Source organism: Oncorhynchus nerka, linkage group LG3 (assembly GCF_034236695.1).
Source record: "Oncorhynchus nerka isolate Pitt River linkage group LG3, Oner_Uvic_2.0, whole genome shotgun sequence".
NCBI classification, from domain to species: Eukaryota; Metazoa; Chordata; class Actinopteri; order Salmoniformes; family Salmonidae; genus Oncorhynchus; species Oncorhynchus nerka.
Genome location: NC_088398.1, coordinates 14,822,907 through 14,849,573, shown reverse-complemented (window position 1 = coordinate 14,849,573; position 26,667 = coordinate 14,822,907). Strand labels below are relative to the sequence as shown.

Sequence of the window (26,667 nt, the reverse complement as noted above, 5' to 3'; positions counted from 1 at the left end):
AGTATCAGCCAGTGTGTTGACTGCTCTGTCAGGCTTTAGTATAACAGACCTTATAACCGGCTCATAATAACCACTGGGCTGTTGGGTGTCCTCCGTCAGTCCACCAGGCAGCTTTCAACAGAAGTGCTGACCAGCAGTATTATCGACCAACAATAATACCTGCTGTCCTGTCTGTCTACCTGTGTGCAGTTTACCCACACTGCTAAGCCTACCTGGGTTCAAATAGTATTTGAAATAGAGTATTTGCTTTAGCCTGCCTAGAGTGTCAGGTGGGTGGGGTTTGCACTTATTTTGGTTGCATTGCAACAGGCAAGATGAATCGAGCACAGGTGAAGTATTTGAAATGATTTCAAATAGTATTAGCAGTTCTTGCTGCTAAGGGATTCTCTTCAATGCATTATCTGACTGTCTGCTGTTTGTGTTTGTCAGGACACTCGGTCCGCTCTGAGATAGTTTCACTAAAACACAAGGCTGGCTTAATGAATGAATGTGGGAAAGAAAACCACTTATCTCAGACAAGGTCCCTAGTTACTGTACCTCCTACCACTCTGTTTCTCTGGTTTAAGTGCCAACCTTTCACCTTCTATTACGATAGGAAAAAGGTGGAAACTGCTGTAAAACTGATCAACAAATGTGTTTGTGTTTTTGTGCGTATCTGCCTGTCTGCCTTTGTACTTGCGTGCGTGTGTTCAATCACAAATAGTATTAAAACCCTTTTTTAAGTTTGTTGGAGGATTTGGTTTCCCCTGGCCCTTCAGAAAGATAGTCTGGAGCGTTGTTTACATTTTTCAGAGATATGGCTCCGGTTCATCCGTAAAACATTTTCTGGGTAAATCATTTTAAAGCACTACAACACTGTGATCAATGAGTCAAAGTAAATTGTGCAACTCTTTGAAATTGCCCCACTTTTCTCTTTATGTACCGTTGTTCTGTATTCTCTCACAGGTTACAGCACGTGCTGAATGTGAGATGGAACGTAAAATAACAACAAATCAATTCCCTCCGCAGCATTTATATATCTTCTTATTATGCAGTGCCTTCAGAAAGTAAACATACCCCTTGAATTATTCCACATTTTGTTGTGTTAAAGCCTTCATTCAAAATGGATTAAGTCAATTTTTCCCCATCTACATACAATACCCCAAAATGACAAAGTGAAGACATTTATTAAAAATAAAATACAGAAATATCTTATTTACATAGGTATTCACACCCCTGAGTCAATACTTTTTAGGAGCATCTTTGGTGGAAATTACAGTCTTTCCGGGTGTCTCTAAGAGCTTTGCACACTTGGATTGTACAATATTTGCCCATTTTTCTTTTAAGAATTCTTCAAGCTCTGTCAAGTTGATTGTTGATCAGTGCTAGATAGCCATTTCAAGTCTTGATTACCATAGATTACCTTAAGTCAAAACTGTAACTAGAACACTCAGGAACATTCAATGTTGTCTTGGTAAGCAAATCCAGTGTATATTTCACCTTGTGTTTTAGGTTATTGTCCTGCTGAAAGATGAATTCATCTCCAAGTGACTGTTAGAAAGCATACTGAACCAGGTTTTCCTCTAGGATATTGCCTGTGCTTATATTTGTATTCCATTTATTTTATCCTAAATAACTCCCTAGTCCATTCGATGACAAGCATACCAATAACATGATGCAGCCACCACCATGCTTGAAAATATAAAGAGTGATACTGAGTGATGTGTTGTGTTGGGTTGGGTTTGCCCTAAACATCATGCTTTGTATTCAGGACAAAATGTTCCTTGCCACATTTTTTTGCAGTCTTACTTAATGCCTTGTTGCAAACAGGATGCATGTTTTGGAATATTTTTTCTGTACAGACTTCCTTTTTTCACTCTGTCAATTAGGTTAGTATTGTAGAGTAACTCAAATGTTGTTGATCCATCCAACCATCAAACTCTGTAACTGTTTTAAAATCACCAAATCCCTGAGCAGTTTCCTTCCTCTCTGGCAACTGAGTTAGGAAGGACGCCTGTATCTTTGTGGATCTGGGTGTATTGATACACCATCCAAAGCCTAATTAATAACTTCACCATGCCCAAAGGGATATTCAGCGTCAGTTTTTTAAAATCCACATCTATCAATTTGTGCCCTTCTTTGCGAGGCATTGAAAAACCTCCCTGGTTTATGTGGTTGAATCTGTGCTTGAAACTCACCACTCGATCGAAGGACCTTACAATTATCTATATGTGTGGTACAGAGATGGGGTAGTCATTCAAAAATCATGTTCACAACTATTATTGAACACTGAATGAGTTCATGCAACTTATTATGTGATTAGTTATACACATTTCTACTCTTGAAACTTATTTAGGCTTGCCATAATAAAGGGGTTGAATACATTTCAGTTTTTTTTTAAAGTCCATACATTTCAAAAGATGTCTCCAAACAAAATTCCACTTTGACATTATGGGGAATTGTGTGTAGATCAGTGACACACAATTCAGGCTGTAACACAACCAAGTGTGAATACTTTCTTTACTGTATATTCTTATTCACATGACTCATATGTACTCCTATAAAAATAGAATGCTTGTCGATGTGAACATGCAAAATGTCAACCTCAATCACAGTCATGTTCTGTGCTGAGATAAGATGTAACTAATGCAGACATCATACACACTCTTGCTCAATCACATCCAATATCATACACATCAACCTACTCAGATTTACTACACACATAATATCTTGTCTCAATTTTCTAACATCTGTGGCATTTGCTCACAGGCAAACAGGCAAGGGTATAAAACAAATATCGCTAGAACCTATTTCTTGAATTCTAAATATCAGACATTTGAAAGCTCTAATTTACCTCTGATGGCAGTAACTTTACAAGCACTAATTATGGTCAGTTTAGACTGAGAAGAGCATCTAGTTACGGTAAGGGGTGAAATAAGTATAGCCAGTTAGAATTGTAACGGTTTAGCAGATTATTAAAAAAAGATCAGTCTTTACATGGCTAAAAGAAAAAGAATATAACATATACTGTTTACAGGAAACTCACTCTACATCCTTAGATGAAGTTGAGTTGAAAAAGGAATGGAGTGGTGAAATCATGTTCTGTCATGGACAAAGGAACTCAAAGGGTGTGATGATATTAATTAACAAAAATATTGTTCGGAATGTGCAAATAGTCAGGAATGATTTGCAAGGAAGGTGGATCCTTTTGAATATGAAAGTGGACGACAAAGAGATTTGGCTCATTAATCTATATGGTCCAAATCAGGATGATCCACACTTCTTCGAAACCATTTATACCAATTTATTGAACTTACAGGCAACAAACGATCAAATCATTATGGTAGGAGACTATAACTCAGTGTTAAGTATCTTTAAGGTAATCACTCTACAAACTATCATCACCGTGCCCTTAAGGAAATCACAAATATTATGGTCACATTAGAAATAGTGGATATCTGGAGACTAAAAAACCCAGACCTAGTGAGATATACATGGAGGAAGCTTAATCAAGCTAGTCATACTTGGTGCATTGAGGGTTCTTGTGGGTGGGGAATGGAATTAATTGTAATTTTTATTCTTGGGCTGGACTGTGAGAGGGGTCTCGAATGGTTGAGGGGCAGCTGTTGGGGAACTGTGGGGGGATCGTTTTTTGGCCTGGTGGGAGATCTGTCAACGTGCCCTTGAGCAGGGCATTGACCCTGGATGATTCTGTGTGTCGCTCTGAATGGATGACTGGTATGATGTAGTTGCTGAGCGGCTTCACTGCATGTATATTGTATGTTTCGGATATTCAAGTTTGAAAAATTATTATAAAGAAATTGATATAACTAGTGACAGCAGTCTATGTGTATTTAAGATGGCTGTTAGATACAAAAAATACAACAAAACAGCAGGTATTATTCTTATAAACTGTTCATAAAAATATAAAACATTTAGTAGGAGCAGATAACATTATATTATAGCAGGCAACGTGTTTCGACGAACAGAAAGTTGTGATGGGTCAGCACTCAAAAAGATGTCACATAAAGATGACTTCATTATTCAATTTGTTGTATTATTTTCACTGCATCAGGGATAGCATACACAGATGTTTCGCTCTGCATCCTTCTTCAGTGTGAAGGTACAATTTTACTTTCATTCATAACAGCATCTGTAAAGAACAACCGATGAGCAGCAGGTGCTTCAAATCAGGGTTGACACTCATCTGCCAATCAGGGATGTGGCTTTTCTGGTCTACCTGTATACAAGTTAGTCACGAAGAAATAGAGAATTATAGGGTATGGGAGCGGGCACGAAGGGCAATTCATGAATCAATTACCTTAGGCGTCTGCTCACTTGAATACATTATATCAATTCATGAGATAGACCACCACAAAGGACATCAGGCACAGCCGCTCATAAAAATGTGGGGCCAAAACATGAACAATATGCTAAATCTGCTATGGAGAGTGTTCTTGTATAACAGTCTACATTTGCCCTATAGAAAGGAGGTGAAATCTAATTCTTAGTGTAAACCGTGTGGAGATACAGAATGTCATTTATACATCCACATGGCTTCTCTTTGGAGTAATTTGTGGACCTAATCACCTCTGTGTGGTGGAGGAACTTTTTCGATCTCGACTCAACGCAATTAATTAATAGAATGATTTTGTTCTATAAAGATAGTGGATTTATGTTCTCCAAGGCGTACTTTCAAGGCCCGGGATGTTTTTCCAATATAACCTTATAAATAACCATATAAATAACTCCTTTAGTTGCGCAAGTTCTACATGGCTTTATATCATGGGTCTTAGACTAAGTTCATACTAAGTCAGAACATTTCCTTATGGTGCTACAAGAGGTACATGATCTACAGGGAAACATCCTTTTATGAAGGCCTCTTTTCTCTCTTTGACCACATCGGATTTAACTAATATGTTTGATAGATTTCTTGTTCGTTTTATAGGTGAATAAAGGTGTTTTCTGGAAGGCAGAATTTAAAGAGGACTCTGGTGATAATACAGTGCATTCAGAAAGTATTCAGTCCCCCTTGAATTTTTACACATTTTGTTACGCTACAACCTTATTAAAAAATTTATTAATATTATTTTCCCCCTCATCAATATACACACAATACCCCATAATGACAAGGCGAAAACAGTAAAAAAAAAAAAAAACAGAAATACCTTATTTACATAAGTATTCAGACCCTTTGCTATGAGACTCGAAATTGAGCTCAGGTGCATCCTGTTTCCATTGATCACCTTTGAGATGTTTCTACAACTTGATTGGAGTCCACCTGTGGTAGATTCAATTGACTAAACATGATTCGGAAAGGCACACACCTGTCTATAAAGGTCCCACAGTTGACAGTGCATGTCAGAGCAAAAACCAAGCTATGAGTTCGAAGGAATTGTCCTGAGACAGGATTGTGTCAAGGCACAGATCTGGGTAAGGGTACAAAACAATTCTGCTGCATTGAAGGTCCCCAAGAACACAGTGGCTTCAATCATTCTTAAATCACTAAGACTTTTCCTAGAGCTGGCCGCCCGGCCAGTCCTCTTCTGGCTGTGCCGGGTGGAGATTATAACAGTACATGGCTAAGATGTTCAAATGTTCATAGATGACCAGCAGGGTCAAATAATAATAATCATAGTGGTTGTAGAGGGTGCAACAGGTCAGCACCTCAGGAGTAAATGTCAGTTGGCTTGGGATGTTGGGATTTTTTTCAGCGGCAGGAACTGGGAGACCAGTCGGGATGGAGGGAAAGATGAACGGAGCAAAATACAGAGAGATACTTGATGAAAACCTGCTCAGGACCTCAGACTGGGGCGAAGGTTCACCTTCCAACAGGACAACGACCCTCAGCACACAACCAAGACAACTCAGGAGTCGCTTCGGGGCATGTATCTGAATTTCCTTGAGTGGCTCAGACAGAGCCCGGACTTGAACCCGATCGAACATCTCTGGAGGGACCTGAAAATAGCTGTGCAGTGTCCCGATCCAACCTGACAGAGCTTGAAAGGAACTACAGAGAAGCATGGGAGAAACTCCCCAAATACAGGTGTGCCAAGCTTGTAGCGTCATACCCAAGAAGACTTACGGCTGTTATCGCTGCCAGGTGCTTCAACAAAGTACTGAGTAAAAGGGTTTGAATACTTATGTGAATGTGATATTTTTTGAATAAGGCTGTAATGTAATAAAATGTGGAAAAAGTCAAGGGGTCTGAGTACTTTCCAAATGCACTGTACATGCCCGTGTTTATTGACAGTAGACTTGATGCCATTATGGCTATCATTGAAAGTAAGTATATATACTGAACAAAAATATAAATGCAACATGCAACAATTTCAAAGATTTTACTGAGTTACAGGAGGAAATCAATCATTTTAAATACATTCATTCGGCCCTAATCTATGGTTTTCACATGACTGGGAATACAGATATGCGTCTGTTGGTCACAGATACACGTACCTTAAAAGAAATGGGCCTCACAATGGGCCTCAGGATCTCGTCACAGTATCTCTGTGCATTCAAATAGCCATCGATAAAATGCAATTGTGTTCGCTGTCCATAGCTTATGCCTGCCCATACCATAACCCCACTGCCACCATGGGGCACTCTGTTCACAACGTTGACATCAGCAAACTGCTCGCTGACATGACGCCATCTGCGGTTGTGAGGAAAGTTGGACGTACTGCCAAATTCTCTGAAACGATGTTGGATGCAGCTTATGGTAGGGAAATTAACATTAAATTCTCTGGCAACAGCTCTGGTGGACATTCCTGCAGTCAGCATGCCAATAGCACGCTCCCTCGAAACTTAAGACATCTGTGGCATTCTGTTGTCTAATAATCATGCTGTTTAATCAGCTTCTTGATATGCAACACCTGTCAGGTGGATGGCTTATCTTGGCAAAGGAGAAATGCTCACTAACAGGGATGTAAACAAATTTGTTCACAAAATTCAAGAGAAATAAGCTTTTTGTGTGTATGAAACATTTCTGGGATCTTTTATTTCAGCTCATGAAACATGGGACCAACACTTTACATGTTTCGTTTATAATTTTGTTCAGTATAGTTTACAGAGAACTGTTCCATCTGTTTTTGCCGTGATTTATTAAGTAACTGGCTTTTTTTCAAGCTGTTCATGTCACGGATCCCTCTGGAACTTTCATTACACACACCTGGCCCTTATTCCCACTGATTGTATTTGTATATATGTGCCCTTTGGTTTCCATTGGGCGGTCGATTATTGTTACTATGTCCGTTGATCATGTGAGTACCTGTGCTATGTGTTTTGGCTTTCGTGCCATTGTGGGGCGGCAGGGTAGCCTAGTGGTTAGAGTGGTGGACTAGCAACCGGAAGGTTGCAAGTTCAAAATTCCCGCGCTGGCAAGTCTGTCGTTCTGCCCCTGAACAGGCAGTTAACCCACTGTTCCTAGGCCGTCATTGAAAATAAGAATTTGTTCTTAACTGACTTGCCTAGTTAAATAAAGGTAAAATAAAAAATTGTGGATTGCGCAGGTGATTACGAGTCTCGTCCCGTGTGATAATCATTGTGCGTTTGTGTTATTAATTTGAGGTACTCCTCTCTCTTTTGTTTGGGTTTCCACCCTGTGTTTTATACGTGTTTGTTTGGTCTTCGCCCCGTGCCTTTACATGGCACGTTGTAATTTGGGTGAAATAAAAAAAACTATTAGACATTCCTGCGCCTGTCTCACGAATCATTCATACCAGCGTGACAGAATAATCAACCCTTAATGGAATGGCCCGTCTGACGACGCTGAGACTGGTCCGTCCGGCCATCGGGTCCTGATCGACCTGCACTGCGTTCCTGTGATCGTCCTCGAGGCCAGTGTTGTTGCGCTGCACAAAAAAAACTATTACGCATTCCTACGCCTGTCCTCCGAATCATTCATACCAACATGACATTTAACTTGTTTTAGAGCTTTATCAAGCCATGTTTCGGGGTTTCCTCTCAAGCGGAAATGCTCAAGGAGAGAATTTGATTGTCTGTCATATTCTTCCTCTGTGTCACAGATGCGATGCTGGCTATGAAGTGGGCTTACTGGTAAACCTCATTTTAGGGGGAAATGGTGATAACTATCCGCTGTCAGTATAGTAGTTTTATCTGTAGGTTTTCTGTAAACTGTAGTACTTAGAGATGTCCCTTCTTTGTAACAAGTATAGTATATCTAAGAAATGTATAGAGTTAATGTTCTTTTCCATAGTGAAGGAAATGGATTGTAATTCTAGTACTTAAGACATTTGTTTAATTTAATTTCGTAACCCGTCCAGATCATAAAGCAATCGTCTATATAGTGGGTCCAATATTTAACATGATCTTTGGACCATTATTTTCATAAATAAAATCCAATTCGAATTTCCCCATGAAGAGATGTTCGCATTTCCACCAAACAGGTCTTCCTGATCCAGTGTTGGATGCTGGATGACGCAACAATACTTTCCTAACAAATACAATAATGTCCTCATGATCATCTTCAACATGTGGTGACCATGTCGTAACCTAATAATAGCCAATAATATCCCTCTGATGGCCGTGACCTTTAACCTAGTTGTTTGGTCTCTCTGCTGTCAGAGATAATGCCAGGGGCTTTTAACAATGTCCCAGAAATAGCTGAATAATCCTTGATCCTCTGAGCTGAATTTCTACCAAGTCTCCTATGTAATAGTCCTCTAAACCAGGGTTCCCAAACTGTCCTGCCCCAGCACTACACAGCTGATTCAAATAATCAAAGGTTGATGATAAGTTGGTTATTTGAATCAGCTGTGTAGTGCTCAGGCAAAAAACTAAACATGGACCTAGGGGGGCCCCTGGACCCAGTTTGGGAAACCCTGCTTTACAAAACTATCAGTTCTTAAGGATTTACATGAGCTCTTAGTCATAATGCATATATTACAGTACATCATTGAGTAGAGTATGAATGATTGTGCGTGTGTGTGAGGGGTTCATTCTTTCTGCATCCGACTATAAATGTATAGATACTCTAACCACACTGGTTTCACATCATCCTTTGGTGCTGGAGAGTGGCAGTTTCACTTGGGCTGAATTCCAAATCAAGCTGCTACCCTAGAGCTAAACTGAGCTGAGTGGCCCTGTCAGTCATTCAGTCAGGCAGCCTCAGTCCCCTTCCTTCTTCTCTCCTCCTCCCCCACTCTTCTTATTACAGAGGACAGGTTGAGAAGTAAGCCCCACATGGATCTGTCTGCATTAATTATTGAATCGTCTCCTCCACTGTGGTAACCTTTACAGAGCATGACAGGGCAGGAGGCTAAAGTCCCAGACATTATACTGGAGGGGAGGAACACACAGGAGCAGCAGAATATGTATGGATATCTGTGTGCACCACTTTGTATTACTCATTCATTTACCCGTTCAGACGAGGCATAGTAAATGCAGAGTGACCTGTTGAAGTTGGCATGATATACTGCACCTCCTGTACAACAATGCACTGTGCCCCTCCTCTAGCTGCCTAGTCAGTCTTCCACTGTCAGTTCGAGGGCAGGTAATTGGGGTTGTTTGGGGGGAGTGTTCGGTCATACTACCTTGACAGCTCCTGGGTGACACTGGCATGCTGAAAATCTCACTGTGTGTTTGTGTTCTGTCTGTCTGTCTGTCTGTCTGTCTGTCTGTCTCCCCTCTCAGGTCTACAGTCTGAAGGATAAACCTCTCACCTAGAACAACCCTCTGAACAGCAGCAACAAGACATCGCCAAGATGTTCAGCACCAAAAGGTTAGAATGGCGTCACAGATTTGTATCTATTTTTGTGCTATTGTGGGAAGGGGGGGGGGGGGCTGTCACAAATCTCAGGGCATTTTAAAATGGCTTTGTCTGATACAAACTGACATTTCATGTCAGCTGTTTTTATATTTTTGCTCATGTTCTGGAGCTGAATTTGACTTTAAGGAGAGAGGGGACTTTTGAGTTAACGTCAATACAAACTTTATTTTGCCTCTTTTCTATCACAAATAATGCCAGTTTAAAGGTGCCTAATTTATTAATAGTTATATTTGTTTCTATTTTAGTTATTCTTCTTGAAATATAATGTTATTGTTTCCATAAGACATGGAGACACACGCACACACATACACACACACAATCAGACATCATCTGTAATGAAATGAAGCCAGGCATTAGTATTGCAAAAGAGATCATTAATTGCGTGTGAATTACGTCCTGAAATATAATGAATATTCACCACTGGAACTCCTCCCTCATATTTTCAGAAGTACAAAAACACTCTCATCCCAGAATAAAATCAAACAAACTGCCTAGCTTGACCAATCACATAACAGTGCATGTTCTAGCAGGAAGTTACAGCTAGTTCACAAAAATATAGTAAATAATGGTCAAAGGCACCTTGCCTAACATCAGTGTTCAAAGAAAACCAATGGGAGTTCTCTGCCTCAAACGGTTTCTAAGAGCTTTGTCTAGATTATCCCCACATCATGTCAAATGCATGGTGGGAAATCTATTTTGTACTGTGTTGAATGCTTCTAGAACGTCAACTTGCTAATAGAGGGCTTTTAAGATAAGTACCTTATTAACTGAAATGAACTGAAATGTTAAGCTCCCAACCGTTTTGGTCTGGTGGGGTGAAATGATATCCATTTTCCTCTGGGACCATCCTGAAAATTACCGTAATTATCTTTATAGAAGGTTAGAAGATTTCCTCTGGCATTGCGACCTGATGATAATACAGTATATGAACATAAGATAAGATAATGTAATATAATATAATCAAGTGAAGGCGAGATGATTCACAAGGTGGATGAATCCCTTGGTGACGAGTCCTACATGATTGAATCGTCCCCTTGCCCACTGCTCCTCAGAACCCCATCATATCATGCTAATGACACAGCACACAATTTTCAGAAGCCACACTCTCTCTCCCTCTCTCTACAATCATGCCTGGGCATTACATTACAATGTTTTATCAACGTAAATCAAGTCAAGATTTTTAAGCACCTTGAACCTATTTCATACCAACAAACATTAAAACGTTGGAATTGTATTGTTGTTGTTCCTGTTGCACTTGTGGTGGAAGTGTTTTGGCTGAGTGGCGTATGAATGGGTGTTGTTCCTCTTTGTCCCGCCCTGAGACAAGCACTGTGCTAAAATTAAGACGCAATACTGTTTATTAGGATTTATAGACAGCATGACATACCTGGTGTCAACACACAGGGGGTAGAGGTTTGTCGTGATTCTAGTCATGCATATGAAATGCATATAATTATGAGCAGGTTGTGTAACGTATGGTAAAACTAAGATACCTCACTGTCTTCAAGGGGACTGGATCAACTGAACAGATGACATGGATATGCTGAAAGTGAATATTTTATAGCAACCCATCTTGAAAATTCAGATTCTCAAACTCAATCCCATTTTGCTGAATATGAGACAAAGCGTACTTCTTCTGTTAAACTGCTGAATGAGCCAAAATACGACTGTGGAAATCTGGTTATCTGTCTAAAAGTCTGAGCTGCAACCCCCCCGCGCACACACACACACACACACACACACACACACACACACACACACACACACACACACACACACACACACACACACACACACACACACACACACAAAAGCTTCCATCTGCATGCACACAGAGACTTTAATTAAAAGTATTTCATTAAACTTTAATCAGTCTCACGTCTGACAGAGTACTTTAGGCTACCTTGTATTTTATTGGAATGAAGTCTGGGACAGAGGAGAGGATGATAAATCTAGAACCTTCCCTTACCTAGGGAAAACACATTAGCCCCGTCTGTCTTTCATTACATTTACTCTAACTTCCCTCTGATACCAGATAGACTGTTTTACTGTTATAGATGGGCCTAGAGCCTCAGAATCCAGTCACAGCTTAATTGGTCGTGTTTATACATACTCATTAAAAGGTAACTTGAGCCCCGTTAAATTTAGTCTTTCATCCAAGGCAACATTTATGAAGCGGAGAGCTGAATTACAGTTTTGTATCCAACTCATTAAAACTTTCCCCTGAAAGTCCTCCGCTAATGAAGCTATAGCTATAAATCTGGTACGGGGGGGACAAAGAGGGGTCCCTATAATTCGCTGAGGTTGATGTCATTTGTATCTGTATCATGTCTGGGGATATGCTCCTCTAATGAGGCTTGCCAGTGTTTACATGCCAAAATAGCCTGAGACAAATGAACGGTGAGGAGAGGCGAGTCGAGTGGACCCAACCCCGGTACCACCTTCACTCCTCAGGTCGTTATTCAGCCATCATGCTGCCGTGCCCAAAATGGTCCTGAGACGATATTGACACAACCATTTATTTTTTATTTAACCAGGTAGGCTAGTTGAGAACAAGTTCTCATTTGCAACAGCGACCTGGCCAAGGTAAAGTTAAGCAGTTCGACACATACAACAACACAGAGTTACACATGGAGTAAACAAACATACAATCAATAATACAGTAGAAAAAGTCTATATACTGTCACCTTCGTCATAAAGAGGAGATCAAAGCGCAGCGTGATTAGAATACATGTTATATATTTTAATAGAGACGGACACTATACTATAAATGTGCATACACAGGCAACTAGACATAGACAATAACCCACAAAATACCCAAAGAAGATGGCTGCCTAAATATGGTTCCCAATCAGAGACAACGATAAACACCTGCCTCTACTTGAGAACCAATCTAGGCAACCATAGACATATATAAACACCTAGATGATAAACAACCCCATAAACCTACAAAACCCATAGACAGTACAAAAACACATACATCACCCATGTCACACCCTGACCTAACCAAAACAATAAAGAAAACAAAGAATACTCAGGTCAGGGCGTGACATATACCTCATGTGCAAATGAGGTAGGATAAGGGAGGTAAGGCAATAAATAGGCCATGGTGGCGAAGTAATTACAATATAGCAATTAAACACTGGAATGGTAGAATGTGCAGAAGATGAATGTGCAAGTAGAGATACTGGGGTGCAAAGGAGCAAGATAAATAAATAAGTATAGTATGGGGATGAGGTTGTTGGATGGGCTATTTGCAAATGGGCTATGTACAGGTGCAGGGATCTGTGAGCTGCTCTGAAAGCTGGTGCTTAAAGCTAATGAGGGAGATATGAGTCTCTAGCTTCAGTGATTTTTGCAGTTAGTTCCAGTCATTGGCAGCAGAGAACTGGAAGGAGATGCGGCCAAAGGAAGAATTGGCTTTGGGGGTGACCAGTGAGATATACCTGCTGAAGCGCGTGCTACGGGTGGGTGCTGCTATGGTGACCAGTGAGCTGAGATAAAGCGGGGCTTTGCCTAGCAGAGACTTGTAGATGACTTGGAGCCAGTGGGTTTGGCAACGAGAATGAAGCGAGGGCCAGCCAACGAGAGCGTACAGGTCGCAGTGGTGGGTAGTATATGGGGCTTTGGTGATAAAACGAATGGCACTGTGATAGACTACATCCAATTTGCTGAGTAGAGTGTTGGAGGCTGTTTTGTAAATGACATCGCCGAAGTCGCGGATCGGGAGGATGGTCAGTTTTACGAGGGTATGTTTGGCAGCATGAGTGAAGGATGCTTTGTTGCGAAATAGGAAGCCGATTCTAGATTTTATTTTGGATTGGAGATGTTTAATGTGAGTCTGGTACCTAGGTATTTGTAGTTGTCCACATATTCTAAGTCAGAACCGTCCAGAGTAGTGATGCGGACGGGCGGGTGGACGGAAGGAGTTGTATGGCATTGAAGCTCGTCTGGAGGTTAGTTAACACAGTGTCCAAAGAAGGGCCAGGGGTATACAGAATGGTATCGTCTGCGTAGAGGTGGATCAACGAATCACCAGCAGCAAGAGCGACATCATTGATGTATTCAGAGAAGAGAGTCGGCCTTCCGATTTGACACACTGAACTCTATCAGAGAAGTAGTTGGTGAATCAGGCGAGGCAATCATTTGAGAAACCAAGGCTGTTGAGGCTGCCAATAAGAATGCAGTGATTGACAGAGTCGAAAGCCTTAGACAGGTCGATGAATACGGCTGCACAGTAATGTCTCTAATCGATGGCGGTTATGTTATCGTTTAGTACCTTGAGCGTGGCTGAGGTGCACCCATGACCATCTCTGAAATCAAATCAAATCAAATCAAATCAAATTTTATTTGTCACATACACATGGTTAGCAGATGTTAATGCGAGTGTAGCGAAATGCTTGTGCTTCTAGTTCCGACAATGCAGTGATAACCAACAAGTAATCTAACTAACAATTCTAAAACTACTGTCTTATACACAGTGTAAGGGGATAAAGAATATGTACATAAGGATATATGAGTGAGTGATGGTACAGAGCAGCATACAGTAGATGGTATCGAGTACAGTATATACATATGAGATGAGTATGTAGACAAAGTAAACAAAGTGGCATAGTTAAAGTGGCTAGTGATACATGTATTACATAAGGATGCAGTCGATGATGTAGAGTACAGTATGCATATGAGATGAATAATGTAGGGTAAGTAACATTATATAAGGTAGCATTGTTTAAAGTGGCTAGTGATATATTTACATCATTTCCCATCAATTCCCATTATTAAAGTGGCTGGAGTTGGGTCAGTGTCAATGACAGAGTGTTGGCAGCAGCCACTCAATGGTGGCTGTTTAACAGCCAAACCAGATTGCATAGCGAGAAGGTACGGTGGGATTCGAAATGGTCGGTAATCTGTTTGTTAACTTGGCTTTCGAAGACCTTAGAATGGCAGGGCAGGATAGATATAGGTTTGTAGCAGTTTGGGTCTAGAGTGTCTCCTCTTTTTAAGAGGGGGATGACCGCGGCAGCTTTCCAATCTATGGGAATCTCAGACGATACAAAAGAGGGGTTGAACAGGCTAGGATTAGGGGTTGTAACAATTTCCGAAAAAACAAACATTTGACCTCTGTCATTGCCAACAAAGGGTATATAACAAAGTATTGAGATAAACTTTTGTTATTGACCAAATACTTATTTTCCACCATAATTTGCAAATAAATTCATAAAAAATCCTACAACGTGATTTTCTGGATTTTCTTTTCTCATTTTGTCTGTCATAGTTGAATTGTACCTATGATTTAAATTACAGGCCTCTCTCATCTTTTTAAGTGGGAGAACTTGCACAATTGGTGGCTGACTAAATACTTTTTTGCCCCACTGTATATCTGTTCCTGGTTCTACATTTTTTGAATGGGGCATGTTTATTTAAGATGGTGAGTAAAGGCACTTTTAAAGAATAACCAGGCATCCTCTACTGACGGGATGAGGTCAATATCCTTCCAGGATACCCGGGCCAGGTCGATTAGAAAGGCCTCCTCGCTGAAGTGTTTTAGGGAGCGTTTGACAGTGATGAGGAGTGGTCTTTTGACCGCAGACCCATTACGGATGCAGGCAATGAGGCAGTGATCGCTGAGATCTTGGTTGAAAAAAGCAGAGGAGTTTTTGGAGGGCAAGTTGGTTAGGATGATATCTATGAGGGTGCCCGTGTTTATAGATTTGGGGTTGTACCTGGTGGGTTCATTGATAATTTGTGTGAGATTGAGGGCATCAACCTTAGATTATAGGATGGCCAGGGTGTTAAGCATGTCACAGTTTAGGTCACCTAGCAGCACGAGCTCTGAAGATAGATGGGAGGCAATCAATTAACATATGGTGTCCAGGGCACAGCTGCGGGCAGATGGGGTCTATAGCAAGCGACAACGGTGAGAGACTTGTTTCTGGAAAGGTGGATTTTTAAAAGTAGAAGCTCGAATTGTTTGGGTACAGACCTGGATAGTAAGACAGAACTCTGCGGGCTGTCTCTGCAGTAGATTGCAACACCGCCCCCTTAGGCAGTTCTATCTTGTTGGAAGATGTTATAGTTAGGGATGGAAATTCCAGGGGTTTTGGTGGTCTTCCTAAGCCAGGATTCAGACACGGCTAGGACAACCGGGTTGGCAGAGTGTGCTAAAGCAGTGAATAAAACAAACTTAGGGAGGAGGCTTCTAATGTTAACATGCATGAAACCAAGGCTTTTACGGTTACAGAATTCAACAAATGAGATCACCTGGGGAGTAGGAGTGGAGCTAGGCACTGCAGGGCCTGGATTAACCTCTACATCACCAGAGAAACAGAGGAGGAGTAGGATAAGGGTATGGCTAAAGGCTATCAGGACTGGTCGTCTAGTGCGTTCGGAGCAGAGAGTAAAAGAAGCAGGTTTCTGGGCACGATAGAATAGATTCAAGGCATAATGTACAGCCAAAGGTATGGTAGGATGTGAGTACATTGGAGGTAAACCTAGGCATTGAGTAATGATGAGAGAGATATTGTCTCTAGAGACGTTTAAACCAGGTCACCGCATATGTGGGTAGGTTAAGGCACATTGAGCAGGGCTAGAGGCTCTACAGTGAAATAAGACAATAATCACTAACCAGGACAGTAATGGACAAGGCATATTGATATTAGGGAGAGGCATGCATAGCCGAGTGGTCATAGGGGTCCAGTGAGTGGTTGGGTTGGCTGGAGACACAGCGATTCAGACAGCTAGCAGGCCAGGACTATCAAGCTAGCAGAAAGGCCTTAGAGGGATGTCTTGACGGAGGAAAGTCTGTTTTAGCCTCCACATGCGGTGACGTCGATAGACCAATCGTGATGGATTAGTAGGGTTCCGAGTAGCAGAAGGGTCCAAGTCCAATTGGCAAAATAGGTATAGTGGCCCAAGAAATTGGCCGATGGATCTATACAGCTAACAGTCCAATATGCTCTAGACAGCTAGCGGGCCGCGGTTAGCAGCTAGCGGGCTGCGGCTAGCATATCGGCTTTCAGGGGATGTCGCGATGTAGAGGCCAGTTGAGTAACCCCTCGAGCAGATTACGTCGTAGGCCAGTACCGGCAGTAGAAGGGGTCCGGGTATTGTAGCCCAGGAGTGGCTGATGGGCCTCTTTAGCTAGCCTGGAGAAAGGGCCTAGCATGGGCTAGCTCCAGGCTAATTGGTGCTTGCTTCGAGACCAACGTTAGCCAGGAGTAGTCACTCGGATAGCAGCTAGCTAGCTACGTTGATCCAGGTGAAAACGTCCAGACATATCTCAGCTCCGATCTCAAATCTTCCCAAATCCTCATTATATCCTTCCTGGGGCTGGAAGAGGTGGTCTAATTCCAGTTTTGAATCATTCGTGGCCTCTGATTGTTACCTCACGGCTGTTTACTGTCATGGGTTTCATCCCAAATGGCACACTATTTTAAGATAATTGGTCAAAGTAGTGCATGGGGAATAGGGTGCCATTTAGGACACACCCCTTGGAGCAGGAACAGGAGGAAGCTGTCTGCCCTGTATGTCCTGTTGGTTTATGGCTCTGTTGCTGTCTGTTTGTTGAGAGGTCTTGGTAATGATCTGTTGCTGTCTGTTTGTTGAGAGGTCTTGGTAATGATCTGTTGCTGTCTGTTCATTGAGAGATCTTGGTAATGATCTGTTGCTGTCTGTTTGTTGAAAGGTCTTGGTAATGATCTGTTGCTGTCTGTTTGTTGAAAGGTCTTGGTAATGCTGAGTCAAACTGTCATGCTTGGAGCTATAATTGCTTCCAGTGTGGGCTGTAATGAAATTACTGCAACAATATGAGTGGGACTCATTAGTTGTGGATGGACACAGACACAGACTGAGCCTAGGAGTCTGTTTAAATATGTTTGATGCTTTAATATGGCTGAGTGGCACTGAGTATGAATAAATTACAACTTCACAGGTGGGATGTTTCATGGATATTCAGCATAGAGGAAATCATCTTCCTGAATCGATGTACCTGATTTGTCTCTATCATTCACAACAATGACTCACAGAGTAATGTATTCCTGTATTCCCTTTCTTCGATAATTAACATGATTTAACATGTTCTTTTTGACCGTGACAACTTTGTTCGCCATGGCATTACAGACTACATACGTCAGCCAAAGAAGACAATTAGCCTACTTGATGTGTCACATCATCAAAACTTCTAGTTAGGATGTGTCACATCATTTAAACTTCTAGTTAAGGAATCCATAAGAAAGAGTATATAATAAACAGAATAACAGATACAACATTGACAGCCCCCCCACCCCACCCACACATGAATGCAAACACACACATACACACACGCAAATCCCTTGCACTTAATGAGTTATTTATGCAGAGGTGGGGGACAGGAGAACTGCCCCCTGGGATCACCAGAGGGGATGTTTAAACCCTTCCAAGGCCTGCTGGATGAAGAGACCACCGCGGTGGCTCCAATTTCTCCAATTGCTCTGACGCCTGGTCCAGACGTCCTCACTGACCTTGGGAATCTGGGCAACAAAGCACATGTAGTTTGTACATGAAAGACATGAAATCATTGAGATGCAGGTCAGCCAGCCTCATCATTCAGAGATGATTTATGTTGTGGGGTGTTTGTATTCGTTAATTTGAACCCTCTTCTTGTGGTGCCTGAGCCTGGCAACAGCGGCAACAGCATAGCAGCTCATAAGGAGTGACTACAGTAGTGTTAGCTAACATGGGGAGTGACAGCAGCAGTAGTACTGCCTGAGGACCGCTAACTCTGAGGGAAAGTGATGAGGGAAGGGTTTGACTCTGAGAGAGGAAAGGGACCTATTAGGTGACAGTATCGTTTGTCATGGGACACATCATCTCTGGGGCTGTAGATTCCATTTTAGAATTCAGAACCTGAGGAGGGAAAAGAGGATGTGCGGTTGCAGTCTGTCCTTCTCACTGTCTCACTGTGCACAAGACTAGGATATAAGGATAGACTAACTGTAAAATAATATGCCATATGAATTAGGGCTGGGAATTGCCAGGGACCTCACAGTACGATATTATTGGCTCCCTATTTAAAAAAGAAGAGAGAAAAGCTATGAAGGAAAAATACTGGAGTCTAAATTAAAATAATATTGTGATATTGTCAAAATGATTTGCCAACCATCGTCAAATATAATATCCCGATATTTGACCATGTTGATCCCCCCCTCCCCCCATTATTAGTATGAACTAGAGCAAACTTTACAGGTAAGTGCATTAGGTCACGCTCACATTCAACATCATCACTGATATGCAGTGTATATTTTGTCGGCTAAAACCCCCCCTTTCCTCTGAAAGTACTGTGGAAATGTACTATCAGATACTGTAATGTGTTGTGGGTCTTACTGCTTATTGATGGACAGCAGAAGCAGCAGGTGTGGACTGGCTCAAGTGTTTCATTGATCTGCCAGGCTATTAATGGAACATTGTTGTCTAGCATCTTGTCTATCTACCACTGTAGACTGTCTACAAGGACTGACTGGCCCTTGCCGTGTCTCACGTTGTCTACCACTGGTGCCTTATGTACCTGGGTTGACTGTGAGGAAGTGTGTTTGTGCTGCTTTGCTAACTCCTACGTGGCCATTGTTAGGTGATATCCTCTATTGTCACCGGACCACATCCAGTGGATGGCTGGTGATTGGAGGCTTTAAGATCAGACAATGTTGGTGCAGGACTAAAGCACGACAGCAGCATATATCGAATATAGCCTTCTGTTTCTTCTTTCATACCTTTACACTCTTGATCATGGACATTAAGGCTTTGGCCTGCTCCTAGTAAGGAGTTCAGTCTCTTCAATAAAAACTCTGCCTTCTGTTTCTTTCTCTGGAGCTAAAACAAATGTTAATCTGCTTACATGTCTGTGAAGATAGCAAAGAGGCCCCTGGGTTTCATTTAGCCTTTTCCCCCTCGAATATACCCATACAATTTGACAGGCGGCCAGGAGAAAACATGATGTCATGCATGGGATGGATGTAGAGTGGTTTGAGAGCCCCACCGCTGTTTCCTCTCTAGCTCATGCTGGGGTAACTGAGCCTTGTTGGCAAGCCTTCCATGGCCACCAGCTGAGGAAATTTGTATGCAGCTATATTTAGAAAACTGTATTTTACAGGATTACTTTTCATTCTCCATTTCTGACTTCAAAGGAGGAGCTTGGCCCCTGTTGGAGGTATGGTTCTGAAAGGGTTCTAGTTCTAGTGCACTGTTCTGTTCTATGTTCCATTCTATTTGTCAGACCTGTTTTCCATCGCTCCCAGGCTTCCAACTGATCAATTCTAATCTCACTTAACAATATTTTGCCTCTGCTTTTCCCCCTGCTTTTACATCTATTAAATTAAATATGTAATGAATTTGCTGATTGCAGGTCAGTGGATTAGTGCCTTAGCTTGCAGCTAGGGTTCACATATTGTGGAGTGAATACCAAAAACTGCCTACAGAACTGTTGGCCTTCAACTTTGAAGAAACCAATGACTCATTACTACTTAAAGTGCTCCATTCTACTTTATTGACTGCTGTTGAAAAGTCAATGAGCTATGCTACATAAGCTATATAGCAGGCTTCATTATAGCAGGCTAACCTAAATTGCATTTGATCACATTTGCCTGCTACTTTCTTTTCACGCTATTTAACATAGTCGTCTGCTGTACAGGAGGTGGCATCACAATGGTAGAACGTTTTGACTAAAATCCACACATCTCAGGGGACGAAAGAAGTGGCCCTTGGGGGGTTTGATTGTGAACATTCCCTAGTTAAACCGAGGGAAAACCTTGTTCCCCTGCAAGCCCTGAGCACCACCACCTTGGGCATGTTGGGATATTGTTGTGGCATGATGCCAGGCAACCCATGGTGCTTTCAGCTATTACCACCCCTGCCTCCTCCCCTCTCATGCTCCCTCCTCCTCCTCCTCCTCGTTGGGTGAAAGCACCGTAGCAGCTGGTCCATCGGGGCCCGTGCGTCCGGGTGTGAACACCTAGGAAGAGTCAAATGAACATGTGATTTCATTACTCACATGAAACACCAGCAGGTCTCAATGCCAGGCAGAGGGCAAACTAAACGCTGCAGTCAGAAACAGGTAAACAGATATTGTTCTATTACATGAGCTACTGTAGTAAATTACCTTTCAGAAACAAATTAGAATTCCAATTCTCAAAGCTTTGGTCTTTTAGTGTAATGTATACTGTCTATTTTTTAAATAAGCGATATGTTTCTCTTTCATACGTTCTCTTTATCTCTTTGTTACAGTAATATGGGATGGTTTTTGTTAATACAGATTGTGACATCAGTAGCAACAGAGTAGAGAGGGCAGAGAGAGTGGAGAATAAAGAGAGGGAGAGAAAGAGAGGGAGTGAGAGAGAGCAGAGAGAGAAATCATGAAAAAATAAAATATATAATTACTTGACACATTGGAAAGAATTTACCAAAAAACAGAGCAAACTGGAATTATATTTGGCCCTAAACAGAGAGTGCACAGTGGCAGAATACCTGACCACTTTGACTGACCCACAATTAAGGAAAGCTTTCACTATGTACAGACTCAGTGAGCATAGCCTTGCTATTGAGAAAGGCTGCCATATGCAGACCTGGCTCTCAAGAGAAAACAGGCTATGTGCACACTGCCCACAAAATGAGGTGGAAACTAAGCTGCACCTCTTAACCTCCTGCCAAATGTAAGACCATATTAGACACATATTTCCCTGAGATTACACAGACCCACAAAGATTTCCAAAACAAATCCAATTTTGATAAACTCCCATATCTACTGGGTGAAATTCCACAGTGTGCCATCACAGCAGCAAGATTTGTAATCTGTTGCCACAGAAAAAGAGCAACCAGTGAATACCATTTACACCATTGTAAATACAACCCATATTTATGATTATTAATTTCCCTTTTGTACTTTAACTATTTGCACATCATTATAACACTGTACATAGCCATAATATGACGTTTGAAATGTGTCTATTATTTTGAAACTTGTTAGTGTAATCTTTTCTGTTCATTTTTTATTGATTATTTAACTTTTGTTTATTATCTATTTCACTTGCTTTGGCAATATAAACATAGGTTTCCCATGCCAATAAAGCCCTTTGAATAGAATTGAATTGAGAGAGACAGAACACCTCGGGCGAGTTGGGTGGCAGGATGTTTTTTAAGCATGGTAATTGGTAGTGTGAAGGATACCAGGGAGAAATATGTCTCTTCAAAGATCTGCTATAGCCACTGCAAGTCTCTCTCTCTCTCTCTGTCTCTCTCTCTCTCTCTCTGTGTGTGTCTCTCTCTCTCTCTCTCTCTGTCTCTCTCTCTCTCTCTTTGTTGTCTCTCTCCCTCTCTCTGTCTCTCTCTGTCTCTCTCTCTCTCTCTCTCTCTCTCTCTCTCTCTTTGTCTCTCTCTCTCTCTCTCTCTCTCTCTCTCTCTGTCTCTCTCTCTCTTTGTCTCTCTCTCTCTTTGTCTCTCTCTCTCTCTCTCTCTCTGTCTCTCTCTCTCCCTCCCTCTATCTGTCTCTGTCTCTGTCTCTCTCTCTCTCTTTGTCTCTCTCTCTCTCTCTCTCTTTCTCTCTCCCTCTCTCTCTCTCTCTCTCTCTCTGTCTCTCTCTCTCCCTCCCTCTCTCTGTCTCTGTCTCTGTCTCTGTCTCTCTCTCTCTCTCTATCTTTGTCTCTCTCTCTCTCTCTTTCTTTCTCTGTCCCTCTCTCTCTCTCTCTCTCTCTCTCTGTCTCTCTCTCTCTCTCTCTCTCTCTCTGTCTCTCTCTTTCTCCATCTCTCTCTCTCTTTGTCTGCACTTTCACTTTCATCCCCCCCGGATCAAATAATTTAATATATTATATAAGGACAGATTAGAAAGCTGTGGGCCCAAACAAGCGTCTTCAAACAGTTATACGATTCGGATGTGGGAAGGGAAACGCATGAATGGCTGGCTATCTTTTTTCAATTTGCTGACTGCTGTGACATTTTGCAATGGTGGGAAAAAGTACAAAATGGAAATGATCCAATGTAATGTTGCTCCCTGCTCTTCACCAGCTGCTTTTGATTGATGTTGGCTGAACTCATCCTTATCTGACAGGATCCATTTAAATAGGAATCTTTTTTCATTTACCACGTTGCCCAAAGTGGATGTTTTTCTAACTGGGGATCTGACCTTACTGGGGGTCTGACCTGTGTGATCTATGGGAGGAGATGAAATGCTCAGAACCTTCTAAAAGGCGATAAAACACAGAGAATCACCAGGCAGCTCTGTCTAGGTGTGATAGGTACACCTGGTGCATTCTGGTGCATGTAGTTTTGATTTATGTATGAGCCAGATGGCGTTGTGAAGGTTTTCTGAAGGTGATATTTTACGATGATGAAAAGCCTTTACACATGTTGCCTTGAGACGTCAAGCTCTCATATAGTAAACAATATAGTTTACGTCACATCACTGTATGGGCAATAACAGGGACAGGTGTTGAAATACACTATAGGTAGAAAAGCATGTGGACACCCCTTCAAATGAGTGGATTCTGCTACTGTATGTAGTATGTCTAAATACCCTGGATTACCAAAAGTATGTGGACACCTGCTCGTCGAACATCTCATTCCAAAATCATGGGCATTAATATGGAGTTGGTCCCCCCTTTGCTGCTATAACAGCCTCCACTCTTCTGGGAAGGCTTTCTACTAGATGTTGGAACATTGCTGCGGGGACTTCTTACATTTAGCCACAAGAGCATTAGTGAGGTCAGGCGCTGATGTTGGGCGATTAGGCCTGGCTCACAGTCAGCGTTCCAATTCCAAGTGTTCTTTTTTATTTGCAAATGAAATGAAGCAAAGAAAACTACTGTACAGTACTTTGAAACTTGTATGGTTTAAAAGTAAAAATGTTTTAGTGCTCAAATCACAGTGGCATTCCCAGGGTGAGGAGAGGATGAGGAGAAGGTGAGAAGGGGGTGAGGGTGTGTGGTATTGACCAGAAGGCCAATTAGATCATCTCAGCCACTGAGATGGTTGGGTTTAGTGGAAGGCTAAGGTACGCTAGCTAGTGTAGCGACTGCAAGCCATCGCAGTACATCAACACTCTGACTCTTTCACAGAGCTGGCAGCTCTCTCTGTTCTCACCCCAGAACACTAGCAGAAAGTGGCTTGGCAAAGCTGAAGTGATTGGAAGGGTTCTCCTCGTATGAGGTCCAAATGGCACCCTATTCCCTATATTAGTGCACTAAATAGGGTATAGGGTGCCATTTGATGCATAGACCTTCTCCAGTCAGGTTAATATCACTCCTGTTCATGTCTGAGGAGAGAGAGAGGAGCTGAAGGAAGAGGACAAAAGCAGTGGAAGTGTACCCAAATAGATCTACTGAGATACTGACATATCAAGCGTGCCCATGAGTAGGGTGTGACGGTTTACCAAACCCACGGTTATTACGGTTTTGGGTTTATGGTTCGTTCAGTTACGGTACAGCGGGAAACTTTAACTTTTTGTTTATTTGGCAAAAGACGCTAAACTAAAAAGCACACTATTTGTTGCCCAAGTCTATTTTCTGTGATAGCATTCATTCATGTTCCTGGCATTGTCTGTTGTGACATGGATTGTTATGTTTGGCCTCTAAAGTAGAGGTCTTCACGGGTCCAAAAATGTGAACCTGTTCTGAAATGGACCTAGGGATTTTCCACCAGACTGGATATGCATAAATACATGTTCTAGTATAGAGACTCGTTCCCAACGGAAAATTAAATTTGTAAATTACTTTATTAACCTGAGCTGATAAAGCGTCAAGGTAATGAGAGGTGCCGCTCTAGCAGGCGGAGGGGCCTTGCGGTGTGTTACTGTCTCACAGGAGCACAGGAGCAAGTAGGAGGGAGGGAGAGACAGAAAGCCACCTTACCAAGCCGACTCGCGCTAGTAACTTCTAGCTTGTCATTGCTAGGTTATTAATCATCCAACATGATTACGTAGTACCTGTCTTGACTGCATCAAACGAAGAGAAGTTATTTAGCTAAATGATCTAGCTAGCTAGGCTAATTGAGGGTTCATGCTCTTTCTACTGTCCAATAACAACACCTCAGATAGTAGCAGCCTACCTGTTGGCTCTTTTCAGTTTTAGCATCTCCTTCTCCTTTCACTTTTAATTACATCATTTTAATCCCATCGTCCATTGATTAGATAATCTGCTCATTTGTTTTGTGACACACGGAGGCTCTATGACAACGACAACAAGCTCTTCTCGTCACTCTGCATAGGTTATTCTCGTTGAGCAGTGGCAACATAATGTTAACGTTTTGATCCACAGCGCTCTGTCCAACGCCATTGTAATCGACTGTGAAGCCAAAATTATTCTCAACTAGAGATTTAAATGATGACGGAGGATCCTTACATTCTGGTTGATTTACCCCACCCACTCGCCATCGTACAGAACTAGTTCCTGGCTGCACCTCACAAAATTATGGTTTTAAACGCACCAGTTAAGATTAGAATGTTTATTACAACCTGCACATAGGCTCTCGTTAGTTGTTTTATCGGAATAGCATACAATGTTTTTTTTCAGCGCAATGGTATACAAGGCAGCCTAGGCATAGTTTATAGGCCTAGTTTACTTGTATTTTTTAAAATTATATAATCATTCTGGTTCAGAGGACCCCATACTGAACGATTCGGTATGATTACGTGCACCGTTACAGAACTACCCATGAGTGTACTGTCAAATTGCCGTTTTCTGGGGGAAATTGCCCATTCCAGTAATTCAACACACACACACTCATCTATAGAGATGTATCCCTCCCTTGGCATCAGTTAAATCTCATTGAAGCGACTGTTAATAATGGTTCTTGACAAATTCTACCCACTGGTCTGACGTCTTCTTTAAATAAACCGTTTTTTCCCCATCCGTCTCTTCCCTGACTGACTGCCGTTAAATTCACATCACAACTTTATCCCCCGTTCTGTTCTGTTCTGTTCTGTTCCCAGTTCCCTCCCTAGGGGCTGGGGCGGTGACTCATCTGAGAGAGAAAAGAAAGACATAGACAGACATGGGAGATTTGGGGGAATAGAGAGAGAGGGTACTGGTATGCCTTTCAGATAGACAAACATTATACAATGTGTATTCCTGTAACGCCCATACGGTACCTTGTTGTCTCAGTCTCAGGTTGTAAGTAGTGTACTGCACATCATGCAGTACAGACAGGTTGTGTAAGGCAGGGAGGCTTGACCTATTTGGATCAAACTAATAAGGCATGATGATGTGATGGAACAGTAGGATGATGAAAAGATGCCATCTGATTGATTGTTGTGGTCAAGTAACGTTGTTGACAGGATCGACTACTGAGTCCCCCTTGGGTTAGGGTTCTGACCTGAACTGTACTGTGCCAGCTTGGATATTTTCTTTTCACATCCTTTGACATCGCACATGTCCTTTCCAGCATTGTTCAAACCATGAGGGTAGATGGGTAAGCAGACCAGTGCAGTACAGCTCTGTTCAGCTTGGCAGGGTCTATATTTCATCCCTCTCTAGTCGGTCTGTGGACTGTGATCTCTGGGGCTCTTACTGCAGTGGTTGGTTTCTAGTGTTTAGGATCTGAGCTGAGCTGATTAACTGTTGCTAGGCTGACTAAATTAGAAAGGGGAAGGAATGTGACATATTGGCTGTCATCACAGCCAGGATTTACACAGAGGTGCTGTGTGGTGCTGTAGAAGTGTAGATTTAGAGTTGCTCTGCTCACTGAGATGTGGTGCCCTGTCTGGACCTGCCCTGGCCTCTGCCCCTGCAATTACCCCTCACACCTAGCTCTTTCTACCTCTCCCATAACTCTCTACCTCACCCCTAGCGTCTCTCTACCTCACCCCTAACTATTTTTACCTCAGCCCTAACTCTTTCTACCTCACCCCTAACTCTTTCTACCTCACCCCTAACTCTTTCTACCTC

The 26,667-nt window shown here is 42.1% G+C and overlaps 1 protein-coding gene across 3 annotated transcripts in view; it reads left to right on the top strand.

Annotated features, from left to right (window-relative positions):
• Positions 1-26,667, top strand: part of oxr1a (oxidation resistance 1a) — a 216,624-nt gene that overhangs the window by 21,719 nt on the left and 168,238 nt on the right. For all 3 annotated transcript variants that reach the window (XM_065008776.1, XM_065008771.1, XM_065008781.1), the window contains exon 2: positions 9,631-9,718. In XM_065008776.1, coding sequence (XP_064864848.1) covers positions 9,702-9,718 — 17 coding nt within the window. In that variant the 5' untranslated portion in view covers positions 9,631-9,701. The remainder of the gene's footprint in view (positions 1-9,630; positions 9,719-26,667) is intronic.